Source organism: Sinohyriopsis cumingii, chromosome 8 (assembly GCF_028554795.1).
Source record: "Sinohyriopsis cumingii isolate HCF-2022 chromosome 8, ASM2855479v2, whole genome shotgun sequence".
Taxonomy (NCBI): Eukaryota; Metazoa; Mollusca; class Bivalvia; order Unionida; family Unionidae; genus Sinohyriopsis; species Sinohyriopsis cumingii.
This window is the reverse complement of record NC_142968.1, coordinates 109,498,006-109,519,851: the sequence shown is the minus strand read 5'-3', so window position 1 is coordinate 109,519,851 and position 21,846 is coordinate 109,498,006. Positions and strand designations below refer to the sequence as shown.

The following is a 21,846-nucleotide window of genomic DNA, read 5'->3' as shown; positions in this document are numbered from 1 at the left end:
CAGAGTCTGAAGCAGTCACTTTGAGAGGCTCCGATAATGTGGTAGGCATGAGAATTAAATTTCTCCTATTACGCCGTATCTTTCCCTCGTCAGTTGCTACCATGTATGAACGAGGTGTAGATGCCTCATATTTAATAATTCCTGAAGAAAAATGATCTTTAATCCATAGTTTATTCCCTACCTGAAGTTTTTATTTATTTCGGGCGCGATGTCGACGATCATAATTTCTCTTTTGAGTTTGCTTTTGATAGTTTTCCGATTTCTTCAGTTTCATTAAGACTGACCATTTCGGCTCCACGTTGTTTGGTGCCATTGGCAAAGTAGTTTGTAATTTTCTTCCCATCAGTAATTCAGCAGGGCTGTATCCATTTGGTAATGGTATTGCGCGATATGTCAAAAGAGCTATGCAAGGATCGTTTGCTTTTTTAAGCATTCTTTTAATTGTTTGAACAGCCTTTTCGGCGAGACCATTGCTCTGTGGATATTTTAGACTACTTGTAATATGTCTGAATCCATAACTTATCGCAAATTCTTTAAGTATTGCGGATGTGTATTGCGGACCATTATCTGAAACTAAAACTTCTGGTATACCGTGTTGCGCAAAGATTGATTTGAGACGATTGACAATTGCCTTTGAACCTGTGCCTTGCAATTTTGCTATTTCGATGTATCGTGAGAAATAATCAATGACCAAGAGATATGTTTGACCATTCAGTTCAGACAAGTCTGAAGCGACTCTTTGCCAGGGTCGACTTGGAAATTCATTTGATATCATTGGTTCAGCTTGATCTCGTGAGTTTTCGATGCAATTTTGGTAAGACTTTACCAAGTGTTCTAGCTGAGTACTTGGTCCTTTCCACCAAACTGACGTTTTGGCGCGTTGTTGGCATTTAACTATGCCTTGGTGACCATCGTGAATTCTCTCTAGGATTTATCTTTGAAGTGATTCTGGTACGACCAGGCGTGTACCTTTCATTAAAAGACCATTTTGAATTGTAAATTCACCTCTATCTGCCCAGTACGATTGAAGTTTTCCGTCAATAGCGGATTTCTCTGGCCACCCCGTTTCACAGAATTGTACAAGTTGTTTGCAAATCGAATCATTTCGATATTCAGACTTTATTTGTTCAAGTCGAGTATTTGATGCAGGCAAATTACTAACTACGAAATCAATTTAGGCGTTTGTTTCAGCCTGAAATTCTCTGTCAATCTCAGAGTAATAAGTTAAAGGTGCTCTGGATAGAGCATCAGCAGTTAATAGATTTTGCCAGCAACATGAACTATACAAAAGTTGAATCTCATCAAATGCATTCTAAAGCGTTGATATCTAGGGGGTAAATCTCCCAAGATTTTTGTGCTCATTAGTGGTACTAATGGCTTATGGTCAGTTTCAAGTTTGAATTGTGATCCAATTAAATAGCTACTGAAGCGTTAACAAGCCCAGGTGATTGCAAGGGCCTCTTTTTCTGTTTGAGCATAGCGTTGCTCAGATTCTGACATACCTCGTGATGCGAACGCCACCGGTCTCAGAGTGCTACTGTGCTTCTGCCGTAGCACAGCACCTAGTCCAAATGAAGATGCATCTGCAGAAACAACTATTTTTCTATTTGTATCATAATGTGTTAAAGTTGGTGAAGATATCATTTCTTGCTTGATATCTCTAAAAGTTTGTTATTAATCTGGACCCCAAGTCCACGAGTTTTTACCTTTCAAAAGCTCACGTAATGGTCTTGATTTTTCTGCCAAATTTGGACTAAATTTGCCAAGTTGGTTTGCCATACCGAGAAATCGTCGTATATCTGTTACGCATTTCAGTGTTTCCATTTCAGTTACAGCTTTGACTTTTTCTGGATCAGGTCGGCAATCATTTTCGTCAACAACATGCCCAAGAAACCTTATGGATGGTCTCGAAAATTCCACACTTTTCAGCGTTCAAAGTGACGCCGGCCTTTTCAATTGATTTCATGACCATTTCTAGTCTTTCGTCATGCTGTTCTGCGTTTCCCCAAAAACAAGAACATCGTCCTTGTGACAGAGTGTTCGTCAAGTCGCTCCAGAGTTTCTGACATCCTTTTCTGAAAAAAATTCAGGCGCAGAACTGATTCCGAATGGAAGGCGATTAAAATAAAACCTACCAAAAGGAGTAATGAAAGTTGTAAGGCGGCGTGAATCTTCTGACAGGTTTATCTGCCAAAAACCTGAGATTGCATCAAGTTTGGTGAAAAACTTTGCTCCTGCTAGTTTTGCAAGGGATTCTTCAACTGATGGTAGTGGGTGGTTTTCTCTTTTAACCGATTCATTCAGTTTAGTTAGATTCACGCAAATTCTTACCGTACCGTTTGGTTTCGGAAAAACAACCATTGCCGCGCACCACTCGGTGGGCTCATCTACTTTAGAAATAACACCCATTTTTTCCATTCTATCCAACTCCTCTTGAACTTTATTCAATAAACGGATAGAAACCTTTCTTGGGGTAGATAAGGCATAAGGTTTGGCATTTTTGTCCAGAGATATGTTGTAGAACCGTTTTGTTTTCCCTAGACCTTTAAACAAATTTGGAAATTTCTCGCAATAATCCCTATCTAAATTTAGGGATTTATCGTGAATTTTGTTTTCATTTTGTGAGTTTTTATCTGAGGCATTTACTGAGGATATATTTACCTGTTCAATAATCTTGAGAGCCTGAATCGCGGGCCTGCCCAAGAGTGCCTGATTCAGTCCCTTGACAACAAATATGTCTTGTACACTGAATGCATTGTTTGATTCCAGACCACATGTAAATTTTCTCAGCACTTTAAGTTCAGAGTTTCCAGGTCCATACAGTTTTCGATCAGACTTTGATAGTTTTTGGTCTCCGATTTTTCGTAAATCTCTCTCAGGAATTACAGTCAAATCAGCTACAGTATCAGTCTTGAATACAAGTGAAGTGTTGTTCAATCTCACACGCGTTATCCACGGCTCACCCTTCTTTGAGCTAATAGTCCCTAGAAATCCAGATTCCGCTCTTGATTCTATTGTGCGATCTGTTGACTTTGGCAGACAGCATTTTGCATAGTGTCCTCTTTGCTTACACTTGTAGCATTCTGTTTCTTTTGCTGGACATTGGTCTCGAGAATGATAAACTTTCTTTCCACATCTCATGCATCCTTTTCTGTTGACATTATTTTGTTGAACATTTGGGATTTTATGTTTCTGTTTCCCATATTTCAGCGAAGACGATTTTACTGCATCCATTTCAGACATTCGTTCTCCACTTGCTCGTATCGTTGTTTGTTGCTTTTTCACAGCCTCATTTTGACGAGCTTGACTAACGGCAGACTCTAGAGTTAGATTTGCATCTAACTGCAATTTTTCTGACAGTTTTGAATCTCGCAGTCCAACTACAAGTCGATCTCTGATCATTTCATCATGTACTGGCCCGAAATTACAATTATCTGCTAACACATAGATAGCTGTAACAAAACTGTCCACTGTTTCTCCCTCTTCCTGTTTTCTTTGATTAAATTTTGCCCTTTCAAAAATTACATTCCTCTTTGGAATGAAATATCGCATGAATCTATCTGTCTCGGGCTTCCACTTCTTTTGATCTTCCACTATCAGGTTGAACGAAGACAAAATGTCATCATCCTCACTTCCCATGGAATAAATCAACGTATTCACTTGAATTTCTTCCTCGTTTTCACTAAGTCCAGACGCTTGACGAAAGCGTTCAAAGCACTGAAACCACTTTTTCCAAGTATCAGGTCTCGAAAAGTCAAATTTGTCCGGATTTGTAACTTGAAATGAAGCCATTTTTCAACTCTGATAATTTTAATCCTGTGTTTTTACCGCTGCCACCATGTAATGTTATTTATTTTTTAAGAATAACTGCAGAAGTCGTTCAATAGTATTTATTAAATACAAGACATCAATACAGCTTGGAAGGGGAGTAAAGTCTGCCCTGAGCGTATATTTCCCATGGAACTTAAACCTTAGTGAATGTATAACATAAACCAGCTGTTGGTGTGTATCAGTTCTAGTCCAGTGTGGGATATTTGATTACTTTTACTGTTAAGTGATATTTCAAAGCTAGTAAGATTAAGGCTTACACTACAGTATGTCTATATGTTTGTATGTATCTGTCGATCTATGTTTTTTGTATAGACGGTGCCACCACAGCCATGGTATCTCATCACCTCGATAGCCTACGAAATGACAGGAAAGATCACATTCTTGTTATCGTCCAATGTGTGGTCTGCCTTGGGAAATTCAGCCAGTATAAAAATATATTCAAGATTTAGTACAATATTTGAATCCAAGAATATTAAGAATGATGGGCGCTTGAAGAAGATAGATCGCATGCCAATTTCCACCAAGCCAGTCTCAGTAATGGACAGCAGAAAATGTCTGGCAGATACTATTTCAGGTTGTATTTAAGATATATATATATTCTCATCTTTCTTGAAACAACATTTCAATCCCGTCTTTATATGTTAATTGGACGATGTAGTGAATTTGTGTCTTATTTTCATGAGAATTGTTTAAAATACAAGTGCATCAAATACTGAGTAAATCATATTTCGTTAGGCAGAGAATCTACCTCACATCTGATATAGATTCAACAATGACAGATCCACGAATAAAGACAATTACGTCCCAAATATACAAACTATTCTGGGATACATTTTCCTAGCGCACCACATTACTATGTTTGTGTTCCTCAGTCGCTGTCTTTACACGTGCTTAATAGAAGATCTGCTCTTTATTTGATACATCCATTCCACTAGATTCCAAAATTTTACTTGCTGTTGACGAGACTGGCAAAACTAATTGCAAGATCAGAAATGTTAGGTTACTCAGGACATGATTTTATATTCAAACCACATATCATTACGAGTTTTTTTTCTGAAAAGAATGGTTCTTAATGCAGCCGTTTCACTAAGAACAAATACAAGGTTTGCAGTGTACGTGAAACATTTAGGATTTATCCATTGCTTTGTGGAAAACGTTTTAAAATATATAAACCGCTATTCCCTGTAATGTTTATTAATACAAGATTGTGTGCACATACATGTATCATAAAACTGTATAGTTATGTACAAATAGCTATAATCTGGGTCAGAAAAGACCTCTAGCTAATCTGGATTTTGTCCTTTGCTTTGTCTTTGATCACATGTTTGTTTCCTGTCTTGACAGTAAAGGAGTTTCGGGACAGATACGAAATGCACTTGAATCTACAAAACAGCCTCAAGCCGTCTTCCACTTTCAGGGTTGAACTTGGTTCAGATGCAACCGAAGTGTTACTAAAATGTGAGAAGTAAGTCAAGTAATACATGTTCTGTGGTTGTGTCTAAAAGATGAAATGTGTGTAAAATGCTTAATATGATATGACATTAAATCACTGAAAATACAATATATAACAACACAGATTGATTGACTGATTGATTTTAGTTTTATGGCGCTTCAGCATTGTGAGGCTATTTAGCACCATAGAAAAGGTTCCATGCTTGAATTTTTGTAGCTGATAAAATGTTTATTACTGTCCAGCGATAATAAAATAAAACAATGAAAACAAAAGCGATTTCCTGGTGAGGGTATTATATGAATCCTGATCAACAGTGAATGTAAATAGTGACTCAGTGAATTATTATATATAAAAGGTGATTAGGAAGGATGACAGTACATATGTCCAGAAATAGCACAAATATTATATTCTTAAATAGATGTTTACTTCTTTCAGGAAATTTTGAACGTAATACATATTTGCAAATCAAAATGCTCCTTCTTGTGTTGAATATTGTCGTAAGGTTCGTGTGTAGGTTGGAGATCAAAACAATCTGTAATAAAGTGCTTCACAGTGAAGGGTTCATTGCAAGAAAGGCACTCAGGCTGATCTTCGCCTTTTAGTGTCTAGGAGTGAGTTCTAGAAGCATGACCGATTCTAAGTCTTGCAACAACTAACTAGTCCCTATAGATGTTTCTGCAGAAAGGTGCCCAGTCATCTAGTGTTGATTTAATTATATGTAGCCTTTTAGTCACTGCATCATTTGATGATACCTGCCACTGACTTATATGTAGTTTTTTAGTCACAGCATCATTTGATGATACCTGCCACTTACTAAGTACAGTAACGACTTTTTGATACAAGAATTTTAATAGTGTACGATATTTAAAATCCAGTGGTAGATAGGGCAACTTTAGCAGCGTGGTCTGCTTTTCATTACCTTTAATACCAATATGACTGTGTAAAGAATTTAGTTTTCTGAACCTCATACGGTCATACTCAAGGGTAGGTCTTAAAAGTAATTTCAAGTACATAATCTTTAGGAAAATGACATTAATCAGGTAGGCCCAAACTTTGAAATATTCCTAAGTTTAAAAATAATACCTTTTCTGTATTTTCCTTCTCTAGATTGGTATCAACATACCGATTCGTATGCCCATTACTGGATGTTCACATTGAACAATCCTTGCCTGGCACATTGAAAATAATAGCAGAGAAGAACGCCGATGCCCTGGTAGGGCCACTAGTCTTGAAATACAGACGTTTGGACATTGGAAGCTTCCCCACTGAAGGAAAAACTAGAGACATCAACATGGAATGGTTAGTTTGTCATAACTTGTATTTCATGCTATTTACTGTTGGTAATATTCTATCCATCGTTAACTCTTTATAGTTGAAAAATATTTAATTGCAAAGGCTCCAGATCTTGTGCACAGTATGGTGTCACAAATAGTACAAACATGACTAAAAAATAATAGAATTGTATTTTTATATATTACAGAATCGGTAGTCATAATAACAAACTTTTCAGATATATCTGTTGTTACATGACACACAGCATGTCGCTTTTGCGTGTTACTTTGCCCCTCCTTTTCAAAGAAAAATGCAAAAAAAACCCCATCATAATCTTGTATACATAATTCAGAAATCTATAAAAGATGTTGGTAGATAATATACGAGAGAGGTGAAACACTACTTCGATTTTAAAAAGATTTCTTCATTTGGGCGTACCTATAAACAGCTGATAAAATAAAATAAATTACTAATTACTTACATTACAACTACTGCATATAAACAAAATAGAAACATTTACAATAGGAAACATGAACATCTGAAACTCAGGTTAATCTATCTTCCAAATTTAATAACAAAATAAATGGAAGGTGAGAACAATCACATCAAGGTAAGCAAAAACGCAGAAGAATTAATTTCACAAATGACAAAATATGATTGTACAGTTGAACTTATTAGGCAATTTGCAAATATTCAGAAGCGTTTAAAAGCACAGAAACTGAACGTTTAAAAAGGAATCAGATTTTGAAACTCTTCATAAAACTCCCCATCTTTAAACAAAGAAAATGTTTTCAAACAACACAATCTATTATTTGATAGGTGGTGAAGTAGCTGTTTGTGGAAATCTTACTCATTCAGTCATAAGGTAATGTCAGTTCAAAACGTCACAACACAGTGGTACAAATGATGAAAATAAGAAGTCTCAATCATATAAAGCATACAGAATTAAAATCCAGCCAAGACAGTGTCATACAGTACAATGTGAGATTTGTTACATGTCTGTTCTCCAGCTGGCAAACATGTCGCGCAAAGCATTAAACTTGATCAACACAATGCACAACGCATTTTTTAAATATTTTGTCAGTTGCACACATAATGCGTAAAAAACGTGGTTACGTTTACAGTTGATTCACCATCAGTAATGGAATTGAAGAACTGGAAAAGCTGATTATTGATTTTCATTCAGCCTGTTCACTACTGACTACCTGATGACGCATGAACGTTTATCTCACAAATTCTTAACACCGTATAATTGAGGTCAAAATAAAAACCATACCCTATTAACAGAACATTAAGTATGTTTTCTAGTTGGCTGAATGTTTGGGTTACCTAAATAACATATCCAGCGAAGGACAGTGCGTCATCAGAAGAACTTACCATATGATATTAGGCTCTGCTGTTAATGTTAAATGCAGCATGATTTTCAAAAATCTTTTAATACCTACAATTGGTCAGTCATCAAAAATGAACATTGAAGAAGGCGACAAGCTGATAATTTACGCGTTTTTTGCCCAATGCTCAATAGATTCACAGATCACAGATTGCAATGGATTTTGACCTAACAAATGTTTTCATGGAAGCTTTTTCTATTAATTTAAAAATGTATCAGATGAGTGAAACAACAGCATCAGGTATTAAACAAGTTACATATATTTAAAATATTAGTTGAATGAGATCAAACACTACAAAGGCCTGAGAAAAAATACAGAATGCTATAAAAAGCAACAGAAATAGTTTTAGCTGATAAATGTATTTCGGCAGCTGTATTGTCCATCCTGAAATAGCTAGTTATGGTTGTACCATTCAATGTTTGGTTTAGCACAATAGTCATAGGAATTGCTTCAAACGCTTTAAACAAAAATTGATTCCTTAAGAAATTGTTTTGAAATATGACGAAACATGAACATCATTGCCTATAATAGTATGGATAAATTGATACGCAAAGCTACCACATTAATCTCTTTAACAATATTGATGACATATAGTCGTAGTTACAGATTGTTATTAGAAACTCAAAATGTACAGAGTGAACAATAGAAAAATGTAAGCAGATTAAAGCAACACAAACGATAGCTCACTCGGAGTAACAAATGTCCATTGAACAAAGCAATTTACAACACTAAATTGTTGGGATTCAATAGCCAGGGAATTATAAATGGATTAATCGAATCTGAGACAGTTTACGGATCTTACAAAGCCAAATGTCTATACAGTTCCTAAACCAAATTAATGACACTGAAATACACTATGGCATGTTTGCATACTTCTCAGAATAATGAAAATGAAGAGCTATTTAAATCTCAGAGTTACAATACTAGACTATTGACAAGAGGAATATGATTTAGAAACCCAAACCTTGTTCAAACGGAGATTCAGCCCATGATCTACTACTCTGTTTACTTAAGTCAGCTCCAGACCTACAAACAAAATATTTAACCCTGTACTTCCTCCAAATAAATAAGCATATAGAAGTGTTCCTTCTCGAAAGGTCTAATCTAATTACGGCACCGACCATTCTTTTAGTTTATAATGGAGAACACCATGGTACAGAGGAACTGTTGAGGACGTCAATCCAACTTCAACACTATCCTTATGCTTTTAAGTGAAAATGATCCTGGAGTACTGTGTCTGCAGGAAACCTTTTAAACGATACGCACATCATCCCACCTAACAATTATTAAATGTGATTCACTTACTCGAAAAATGTTTGCAGGGATCAGGAGAAGCCTTTTCTCTTCTGAGCTATAAGGCTTCTCATAATACCATTTCTTTAAACATAGATTTACAAGTCATTGCTGTAAGCATTGCTGTTCATCAAGTGATTACATTTTGTTCCATTTATATGACACCAAACACCAACTTGCTAATAAATAAATTAGACTTACTCATTCAACACCTGCCAACCCCATTTCTTCTGTTCGGGATTTCAATGCCCATATTATTTTATGTAGCTCGATGTACACAAATGACAAAGGCAAAAAGGAAAAGAGTTCATTTCCGGACAAATGTTGTGTCTATATAACACCAAATCGCCAATATACTCACATCCTGGAATAGGTACATATACGTGTATAGAACTGACAATTTGTTCCCATTCTCTGACTTCGAATTATGCTTGGGAGATTGCCAATGACTTTCACGGTAGTGATCACTTTCCAATCCCTCTAAAGATAATTAACCTTACAACCGATGAGCCAATTCCACACTAAAATGTAAAGAAGGCCGACTAGGCCAAGTTTTGAAACACTTTGCAACAACACAGATATCTTTGTAAGCGTTAATAATCCTCCTCATTTACATCTCTATTACAAGATACTCCATTCATCATACCTCATCTAACTCTACAAGGTCCCCAAAACCACGGTTCACTAAAGATTGTAAAAGCGCAGTTAGACAACGCTGAGAGGCACTGATAAATTTTAACAGTAGTCCGACGCAGGGACATTTGATTAGATACCTCATATTTCGTGATAAAGCTCGCCGTTCAATTGCATAATGGAAAGGAGCATGATGAAGAAACTAAGTTCTTACTTTAAACGCGGTATGTTTGGGACAAAATCAACCTTTTCTAACATCTAAAATTAAACAATGAAAACTACAACTCCCAACATGACATACACTCAGGTAGCTTGTCTAAGCATTCTTCATCATCTAATTATTTGGTAGTTTTTAGGAGGCTGAAAAGTCCAAAAGACAAGATAAATTTAAAATATACAACAAAATAATTCAGACAGTTATAATCAACCGTTTTCACTTTTGGAACTTATCGAAGCTTTTAAAAATGCTTGTGATACATCCGGTGGGTCTGACGAAATACGTTACCAGCTTTTAAAACACACACCAGAACCATCATCAATGGCTCTTTATGAAAATTTCCATTGATTTACGGACTATGGTTAATATACCAACAACATGGAAAGAAGCTACAGTAATACATCTTCTCAAACCAGATAGAAATAGCATAGATCCTATCAAATACCTCCCCATGCCTTGATGAGAAATGCATGTAAAACTGACGATCGATGCAAGGTTTGTTTGGTATTATCAGACAGAAAATGTAATATATTATTGCCAAAGTGGCATTCTATATGGCCGTAGTTCTAACGATCATCTGGTGAGACTTGAAATGTGCACCTGCGATACAAAACTTGACATTTGAAACTCCAAAATGTCTTTTGCATTTGTAACACTTACCTGGCTTCTTAAACAAATCGAAGTATTTTTACGCTGCATGACGTTAACAAATCCAATACAAATGCATGCACATTTTATAAACCATATAAGGATCAAAATTTACAAATTATTCAATACTTTACCCCGATGGATCAAAGGAAGAGAAAAAGGCTGCTAAAGTCTTTATTACTGGACATAATATCATAAATTTTGCTTGCCACATGATGCATTAATATTTGCAGCCGAAAAAAATCGCACTAGACCTTGACCTGAAATATATCAAAATTAAGTCTATTTTAATCTAAAAAGACATTGGATTGTTGGAAAACCCACTTTTTCCAATATTACCATCAAACCTACTGAGCTGTGTACCTCTCACAATATAGCATAATATTCGTTACTGAGTCATGTAGTTAATGTTGGTAAAGAAAAGCAAACCGCGCTGCCAAAATAGACCAATCTCTGCAACCATATGATTTTAAAATACCATACACTGATTTTAAACCTGGTATAAAAAATCCTTATTTATTAAGTGGAAGGCATAGTGGAATGATGCTGTCAATAACAAGCTCAGTGTGATAAAAGCTACCTTAGGCGAATAGCCTCCTGCGTACATAACCATCAGTAGGGACGAGTTAGTCATTGCAAAGGTTAGAATTAGTCATATGTATAGAAACCCACTTCTACATTTTGAAGGAGGTAGACCCACCTGGCTACATTTCTTGCAATTTGCCCTTCACCATGAAGCACTTGATTATAAATTGTTTCAATCTCCAACATACATACGATCATTACTACAACGTTCAGCACAAGAAGGAACTTTTTGGACTTGATTTGTACTTTAAAATTCTTGAAGGCATGGTTATTTATGTACAATATAGATTGTGAACATCTCTAATTCTTTTGAGTATTTTCTATCGACGTTTGTTACATTTAATTACTCTGATTTATTTTAATTTATCTGATTACCCTTTATATGCACCATTTACATCGCCTGTTGACCGGGAATCTTCACATATTTTCACCATATAAGTTGTTGTGATTTTTTACCTTTATTGCTCGTTGGTAATGAGCCTTTTTAATAACACTATTTTATCATACAATCATTTTGTTGTACAAAATATGCTCACAGCCAAAGGTCAATGAGTGACATATTGAGTAAATCAATATCAGGGCCTAGTAAAACGCACAATGATGATATGGATTCAATACAGTGTATTGTGCATGGAAAGAAGTCATGTACCACATGATTTTCAGATACAAATATATCATTATCCAGTGTATTTATGTGCTTTTTCTCAAGAATCGAGATCTAAGATTACACTTGGAAATGCTATTTAAGTGATAGTAGATGGTAGACAGGAATACATATGTTTTACGTTGTTGCCTCTAGTATGATATGATTACCTAGATCAATTGATGAATCGGTGAATGGGGAGTTTAAAAAATGAACAAGTCTTCTTCTACGATTACATCACGAGAGAAAGAATCATCAAAATACCAACCTATATACAGGTAACTGACATCACTTTTGTTTCTTCCAGAATGAACTTAAAGTATACTTGTATGAAAAGAACAGTAAAAGTGACCCCAAAATGCTTACAATTTGGCAATATGGACTATCTATTTGATGAAAGAACGTCTTTCAAACATGTTTCCTTCCCTAAGCTTTTAACTGTATCAACAAATTACAGAAGCATTTTAATAAACAACAAAAATGCACAGAAACAAGCACCTTAAGTGTTAATAATTTCTTCACTGCTATTCATTGTATCTGGACTAGAATAGTGCTTTAGATAACAAAGTATATGGTAGAGGTCTTAAATTAGCCATTGCACAGCAAGGTATCCATTTTCAAAATTACAGATTTGAAAATGTTGATGCTCACAAAATATTTATCTATTTCGTTTCAGATGGTCACGATAACATTCAAAGCAATTAATTAAAATTCTCCTTTACACGTCCATAAATCTGAACTCAAATATACTCCACACAATCTTTATGGAGCAACCACTTGTTTAACGTTGCTTTGGACTATATGTGATAGAAATTGAATAGAAAGTTTTTCAATCCCTTCATTATCATCTACCCATCTTCCGTGGAACAAAATACAGTATTAAGTGGTTATTCACATATACAAATGAAACGCTGATAGATGTGTAATTATGGGTTATATCTACGTGTATGAAGAAACCAATACAATGTGGCTCACAACGGTGGGAATCATGATAAGATTCAATTGGGCCTACTTATCCTAGCTTTTATAGATAATATTTAAAGATATATGTATGGCTGATTGTGCAAACTTGCAACTCTGTGCAGACTATTCAACTCAAATACAATGGCTTGGTTGTATTTATTTAAATAAAGATAAGAATGCAGTGGGAGGGTGTATCAAGAGAAGCACTCAATTTCAGTCTATAAAACAGTCAGAGGCAGAAGATAAATGTTAACAGGATATCAGATACAAACGTATGACGAGGTCAGCCTTCCCTTTCAGTTTAAGGTTTTCACGCCACAGTAAGGTAAGTGCTTATGTTGCAATCCAAAAACATCTTGTCGGCAAGCATACGCAAAACTACATTGCTGGTTGTAGCCATATTTAACCTGAGAAAATAACTGGCAGGTAGTTTTGTTTGTAAGCGAATAAGCAATGTTAGTACCTGCCTATTAAGTACACATTTTGTAAGTCCTCTCAAACTTTCTTGTAATTCATGTGTGAACAAACCTATAATTCAACGCACCAAACTGTCTGTTTGGTGTCATTTAACTCATTTTTCAGAAGACCTGATTTATTTTGAGTCATTTGTGGCATGTTAAGCAGAATGGCGATGAATATTCACTAGTGTAGAAAAACTTAACGCCATTATGTACAGTTAATTTCTTAATATAAACCAATAATGTATTTGTATCAGGTGTCAGTAGTTTGATTCTTTCACCACATTATCTTTTCAGTTTTGTGTATTATAACCTGTAAATCAACTATCTGTATAGCTCATCATTGTTCTCCATGGCAAGTGATAGATATTTGCAAACTGTTGTCGTATCTGAAAATAATAACATTTGTTATTTCTTCGCTTTCTCATTATCCGTCTGAACACAGAAATAGTCTTCAAATTGAAAAAGGTCCTTTCCGAATTGATGAGTCTAATTTTCGCAAATTTCAGTTAAATTCGCTAAATCTCTTACTTCAGCCATGGTTGCTGTTCAGGATAGCTATTTTTATGTATCTTTCTTGATTTCCATCACTGTTAGATGAATCTTCAAATTTTATTAATGACTCGTAACGTGATTTTTCGTAATATACACTCTACCTTTATTTCAGAACCCTGTCAGTTATTTATCAGTTTCTTTTTCAAGTCTTTTTAAAGAATCAATTAAGAATCGATTCCTCGGGAAGTGTATTTTTCCTATTTTTCACCAAGATACTACAAAAGGTCATCTGGATATATATATATATATATATATATATATATATATATATATATATATATATATATATATATATATATATATATATATATATATATATGTGTGTGTGTGTGTGTGTGTGTATATATATATATATATATATATATATATATATATATATATATATATATATATATATATATATAAGTAATTCCTACCCATAGCCAAGTGAAAGATTGATTATCTGATGGACAGTTACCTTGCGCACATGTAACTAGTTTAGCAAGTGCTACAACTTCATACATATAGATAAGGAGATATGCCTGTAACGTGTTCTTTATCTACATAAGATCAACGTTTTTACAAACAGGTTCATCCCAGACTAGTACTTGACCAAACAGAATCCAAGGTCGGATGAAATAAAATGTAATAGATGAATTACACAAACTTTGCGACCAGGCTCATCCAGAATACAATCATATCTTATGTGTATAAAGTTACCCATCTATGGGTACTGACACGTAACCGCTACTGGAGAAGGGTATTTGGGGCATACAATGACTACTTTTCAAGACAATTTATTCATAACAAAACATCTCATGCTAGTGGATTGTAGGGTTAGTGATTTACCTTACCTGAGTTTCCAACACACAAAGTTGTATATCTACTCTGGGGATTTTACCGACGAGTGGATATAACATGATGATAAGTTAAGATGAGGATATATAATACGTTTGAATGTGTTCCGAAACCGGATAAAGTATAGTATTATTGCTATTGGCTCTTTACTCAATAATACCTATAGCATTGCATAATCATTGTTTAGTGTTTTTCCTTTATGATAACTACTATATCAGTATTCAGTGTTCAATCAGCCCCGACCAGTTGTTGCAGACGTCTGCGTATACAAATAGATAAGGAAAACTCAATCAACCAATCAAAACCCTGGACTCGTACCGCCTGGTGACATGATTTCAATACCTCCACACTGGAACGTGTGGTACCGAAATGACACCGCGACTCGAAATACAGCTGATATTACAAGAACTAAGCATGTTAATAATACAATCGTGAAAGAGTGCCGATGGTACTTAACAAAGTATGCATGAAGTTGATTATATAATGTCATGTAAAGACATCGTATTTTGATTATGCTTTGAAACGTATCTGAAGCGTGGCAAGATTCCATATCGGTATAGCCTTCAATTACGTTAGGGTGTCTTAATTCTACGCACCATCATACTTCTCGCGTGGGAAGAACGTGTTTGCATGACTTTATTAGGAAATACGAGGACATATAAATTCGTTACATGTGCATAGTATGCATATATGCAGGGATAGATGGAATCTGAATTAATCGGTAAATTATTCGCGAATGTTAATCAGGTAATGATTTATTATACATTTGTTTGCAGCACGCAACTCAATTTTCTCGTTGCTGAATGGAAAAAGCATTCTATTTCTCAATTAGCTATCATTCCTTCTATCCGGTTTAAAATGTCTACTCCATTTTTCTATTCAAATTTGTATGCAGTTTTTCACTTCCACATATTTAAAGTGTTTCATTGATAAGAAATATGTTGTTGCGGTGTACTTTTGTTTCTGTTTAACTTAATAGTAATATAAGTACTCTGATGGTTTTCGTTATGTGTAGGCAGTAGGGAAGGGTTACAGTGTTTTGTTGATATAAAGTCAAAGTTCAAATACATACTGACAAACTCGGTCGAATCTGCTTCTCTGTTTGCCATATTGGAAGCTTTTCTTTCTTTTGTTCCTTTTTATCTTTAAATTCATTTTTGGTTTGCAGTTTCCCTTGTTTAGTAAACAAATCTCCGATTGGATTATGCAGGAGGCGTATCAATTCCTATGCGGATTGGTATTAAAGCCACACCAGTGGAAGTTTTGGTCACTTTGCCTGAGCATCCCTGGCCTAAGGCACGGATACTTATACCCATCTGTCCCTCATATCAGAGCCTAACACCACAAACAATTAGTACCTTAAAATTTCCTACCCCTGGAATTATTAAATCATTAATTGTTCAGGATGTTATTATTTTTCTCGTTGTAGGAATTGTTCAGGTTTGTAATATACTAATGGGATGGAAAGTGCAATAAATTCTCAATAACATAAGACACATAACTTGTTCTTATTTTCCTGACCATATGTGTTTGTTAACACTTTCATAATATGCAGTAAAACTATCATAATCTGGAGTTGACCGGATCTATCCAGATCTAAAGTAAAATTGACCTTTCGCTTTAACAGGGTCCGAAATAAACCCGTTCTGCTACAGGTAGCGGGAACAATAAAATATATTTCTTATAAGTATTTGGCGTGTAGACAGTACCCACTGTTTATATACATATTATTTGCATCGCATGCCGTATACTTGCCACTATCCTGCATGCACTATTTTGTCCCACTAGAATGGTAAAGTCAAACATGCATTAAGAATAACCTATTTTAAGTGTTCACCTGTCTTCAACATCCTTATTTGTTTTCTTAGTCCCATAAATTATATTATCATATAACTAAACTGCAATAACAGTTCTATCTATATCGAGGTCGTTTTACTCACGGGTGGCTGTTTAAGACAAATTCCACTGTATTTGTCTCCTTATAAACACGTTTTACTAAACCAAAATAATATCCATCAAATTAGGATTTCAGAGAAATGGAATTTGAGTATGTCTCTGTTTTTGAAGCAATTCATAAAGTTGTAGAACATGCCTGACATTTTATTCCAGTATGAATTCATTGTTGATGATTTTATAGTTTTTCTTCACGCATTTTCTGCTCTATAAGTTTCCTATATTTTATTTTCATACCATCCAAAGTTTGTATGATTATTTTATATTTCTAAGCATTGTTACGTATCACCACTTTCAGGTGCAGAAAAAGGACAAATCATGGGAAAAATGGCGATTCTTTCAGTAACATTTCATCACTTGTTTGTACCATGCTAATGAGAATAAGCATACCACAACCAGACAAGCCATCGGTAAAAGCATAAAAACATACGTTTTATGGATTTATAATTGCAATTGCATATCACATATACCGATGTATGTATATATGTATAAGTAGGTAGATAAGTGGGCATGTCGTTATACATACATACATACATACATACATACATACATACATACATACATACATATATATATATATATATATATATATATATATATATATATATATATATATATATATATATATATATATATATATATATATATATATATATATATATATATATATGTGTGTGTGTGTGTGTGTGTGTGTGTGTGTGTGTGTGTATATAACAATGCTATCCTTGTTCTAATTTATATATGACTACTAGTTAGTTTTATAATTTAAACTATGTATATATATAGACACCAAAGTTGATGACGGCTCAAATTCAAAACGGTTTCCCCTATATTTTGGGATAAACAAGCTCATCGTCAGGGAAGCAAAACAAACACTTAACACAAAATCTTCAAACACTTCCGGACTCCTACATAGTAGAATAACTCGGAACAAATTACAACAAGAGATAAAACAATACGTAGTACGTAACTGTGTGTTTTTTGCTTTACTGGCCCATCTTGCGGCCATTCCACCCTTCAGCGCCTCTACCCACCATGACTATTTAGCCCTTACGTGAATATTATCGGTAATTCACTTGGAATGTTTATCGTACACACAGGCAAGCAGACAGTTGACACGAATGATTTAGTCCTGGCGGGTAGATTCTCGTCCGGATGGGTATGCCAGCAAAGATGGTCAGGAAGTCAAATACCTGCCTTTCTTACAACTCTGCGGTGATTGTAGGATGAAAACAAAACATCCTGCAGAAAGTCATGTACTTAGGCAAGTTTGTAGTAGTAATCAATATACACACGCTACATGAAGATCGCATTTTTTTCAATTTGACTTTATCTGTTTGTAAGTCAGGGCTGTTTATTATTTGTGCTCATAAATGTCTTTGATTTTCATTTTCCTTCAGCAGATTCTCAAACTCAGCCGCACTGATTATTTTATCCTCGATTGTATCAGAGTACAATTTTGTGTACATATTGAGACTACTCTGTAAGTAATTTGGAATAGATGTGTACGCGGGCATGCATCGCATGGAAATTAATTTACTAACACCACCAGAGACAACGCTTACTATAGATATAGCTCCGACAACAGTATCGATTGGTGCACTCATAATGGTGGATTTTGTCGTAATTCCAGTAACACCACGACCAACAGTTGCTTCCGCAGCAAGCCCGCAAATAGCATCTACGAGCAAACAGCCGCGTTTGTATTTCACGATCAGTGCATTTCTCATGTCAATATTATCTCGCATCTGTTGTTCCAATTCGATTATTTTTTTTCACGTCGGTAAGATTAAGGGTGCGTCATAGTTCTTCTTTATACAATCAAGTATTTTGTTTGCACGATAGGTAGATCTTGTCCTCTCTCATCATTTTGCGCAGGTGAAATACTCACACTCACACACACACACACACACACACACACACACACACACACTTCTGTCCATTTATTATTTATGACTGGCACAATTGTCATACAATTATAAAAGAGCTCGGCCTCGGGAATACTTAAATCTTCGGTAGTTGTGCGTTGTATCATTAAGACCACACTGATTACGACAAAACCTTTGACATCCAGCGATGGCCTTCCTGCATTAACTGTTGCCTGAACAAGTTCTTCCTTGTTGACAAACAGTCAATATAGTTTCCTGTCTCAACTGAGTCAATGCTGGTGTAAAATATTCTTTGGTGAATCTAACAAAAAGTGGATACATCTGTGAACGCCACTTCACCAGTGTTGACAAAATCAGGAATGTTCTTACAGCTGGCGCTACAGTCAAAGCATGTGATGATTCCTGTTGACCTCGAGTTAGTAGTAATACATCAAGATGATTCCAAATGGCAATTTATACTTGGCCTTTAACAAAATTATACAATTCTTACGAGGGTTAGGTAACACTGTTTTGACGTAGATATTCCTCGAGAAGTAGAGGAAATTTTTGTATCGATCTTAACATCCGCTGCTAGCTGGTAAATTCCGCAGTCAAAATCCATCACGTATAAAATCTAATCTTACACACTATTCCCAAAGATGGTTAAGAACCCATCAGGGTAAGTCTTCATTCCTTCGAACTGAATTTCATCTCCGGTGACTAAGGATGTTTATAAGGCAACTGTATAAGAATAGTGATCCACAGTATGCGGCCTCTGAATTCGTGATAGTATTGGTTCAAAACCAAAATCAAGATACGGTTTATTATTTATCCACATTACCATTCGATCGCAGATACCTTGAGTTCCAGTTATGATAAAAATGTATGTCCGACGTGTGGTTTTTATGTTCATTAACACCATTATCGGCTAAAAAAATGAAAACAAGTCGAGCATTTGCTAATTCTTGCAAGTCAATCGTATTATTTTCCGCCTTCTTTGAATAATATTCCTATAACTTGAAACCATTATCTTACCACGCTTGTTGGTTCGGGCACGTGAGTGTTTTCTTCTTGCACGTATCATCTTGTTGCAATTTAGATTGTATCAGCAAGATCCTTGATAAACGTAACCGACATACTACTGTCTCGGATTACAGCATTTTTAGTGACCTCAGCCAGGTTCTTTGCGACAGCGACTTTAACTTGACAATAATATCTTTAATATTTAATGTTTTCAGTTTGTGAATTCGAACTTTAAAAATCACTAGCTCACCTGAATCGACACCAGCAACAATCTTGGTGGTAAATTCAGTAAAATCATAGTATCGACTTAAATGTTGATAGACATAGCTATATAATAATATCGCACACACGTTAATGTGAAATCAATATGTATTTGAGGGGAGGTGAGCGCTCTAGTTCACGCAATTCTTTAATGACAAGATGACCGCATACGGGCCCATCCAATGTCTTTGTACTGGCATAGACGAATGAAGCAGCGACAGACGACTTTGTCTTCCACGTCCATCGTGCAGTGCACTAGTATCCCGGGATGAATAATTGACCACTTTTAATGAAGGTGCAAGTTCATAAAAGTCCAAATACAAACTATTTTAGGCATTGCCACGTACGCAAATCAGGGACTGCCAGGGCCTGTTGATGAATCCAGATTCGCGATGCCAATTGCGCGTGTGTGTGGCACCACCGATGAAATTTAATCTCGTATATAAACACAAACAAATGTTTTATATATTTTGCAATCGAGAATAAATCAAGATTAATCAGTCTGGGTAGTCGAAGACCTTTGCCCGATGGTATTCGACGTCTAGTGCTTGGCAATCGACGGTCTTGACCTTTTTATGCAGCCGCTAGGCGCTATGCGACCACCGACTGCCTTTGTATAGCCATTCCTAATGGAGGTCCGACAGCTCCTAACGCTGTAGCTATTGCAATCGCTGGAAACCGCTGCTGCTAACAACGATGGAATGGATGCAAGGAATGGAAATATTCCACAAGTCTTTCGCATTTGTGCCACGTCTGACTTTTGTGGTTACTGAGATGGCTTGCGCTTTTGGCACATTAAAATGAGCAAGCTGGATTTTGTCATGTGTACGGGGACATTTCCAGTTAATTTTGCTGGAGAAAGCTTCAGTGCGATCCCACACACGATTTTGATTGCTTAATTGATATTTCCAACTCAGTCTGAGTAAGGTCGATATTCACTTTGTGATGGAACTTTACTATTCAAATACATAACAGGTTTAATAATGAAGTTTATTAATTTTATACGCTCATTCATACCAGCATCCTCCTACAAGTGTTTTGTAAGAAAGTATCAGAACATAACATTTGTAATTAGCGCCACCAAGAGCTACAAGTAAATGAAAATATATATCAACGACGGACTACCTAAACAACTCCAAATGTCGCAGTGAAAAGTGATAAATCTTGTACAACGTACGAAAGTCTTGTAGGGAAATCTGCAGACCATATTCCATATTTTGATGACGGTCCATAAATGACCACAGATTTTGATATGCACGTACAATGTGAGGAGTAGCAATTGTATAGTCAAGCCGAATTTCATAAGAAGGTTCTTGATTACCGTTTAACCGCAAAGAAACTAAAGGTAATCCTAAGATGTCAAATATCATCTTGCACTGGGTTTGGATGTTATCTCGAACTACATTTTGAAATAACACGACCACGTGTTTTGGTGCAGTAAGACTCTGTTGGGTACTTATTTGCCAAGTAAATTGTCCCGCAAAATCAGTTTGTGGGTGTGCGTCTGTGGTATATGTGAGAACTGACAAAGATGAACTGGTTTCCGACTGCATAAATGATAAAATGTGTAAAGTTTTCTGTAGAACATGAAAGGAATAACACAGGCATCTACAAAATTTATTGGTGCCGTTTAAGCCTAGATCAGTTTTCATTTAAACATACGGAACCATCAATGGTACTAGAAGCTGCCTCTCTAGGCATTCAGCATTAAGAGGTTAGTGTTGAGACTGGTCTGCCTGGTGTCAGGATAATGTGACTGGGCTGGACATCATGCCACATGTCTGCGGCATGATGATCCAGTGCTACACATGCTATAAATTGTCACACTGCAGACGTAGTAGCAATACCGCTAAAATTATTAAAGCTATATTAAAAATCTAAAATACACACACACACACACACACATGGATCTTGGTGACACGCATTCTCCAGTTTCAAGTACAACTGCAGATTTCTCACGTG

The 21,846-nt window shown here is 35.7% G+C and overlaps 1 protein-coding gene across 1 annotated transcript in view; it reads left to right on the top strand.

The window, feature by feature from the left end:
* Positions 1 to 21,846, top strand: part of LOC149794363 (uncharacterized) — a 116,804-nt gene that overhangs the window by 83,232 nt on the left and 11,726 nt on the right. Inside the window, exons 10-13 of the mRNA XM_089968529.1 lie at positions 4,144 to 4,405; positions 5,176 to 5,296; positions 6,392 to 6,583; positions 17,031 to 17,142. Of these exons, the coding sequence (XP_089824655.1) occupies positions 4,144 to 4,405; positions 5,176 to 5,296; positions 6,392 to 6,583; positions 17,031 to 17,142 (687 nt within the window). The remainder of the gene's footprint in view (positions 1 to 4,143; positions 4,406 to 5,175; positions 5,297 to 6,391; positions 6,584 to 17,030; positions 17,143 to 21,846) is intronic.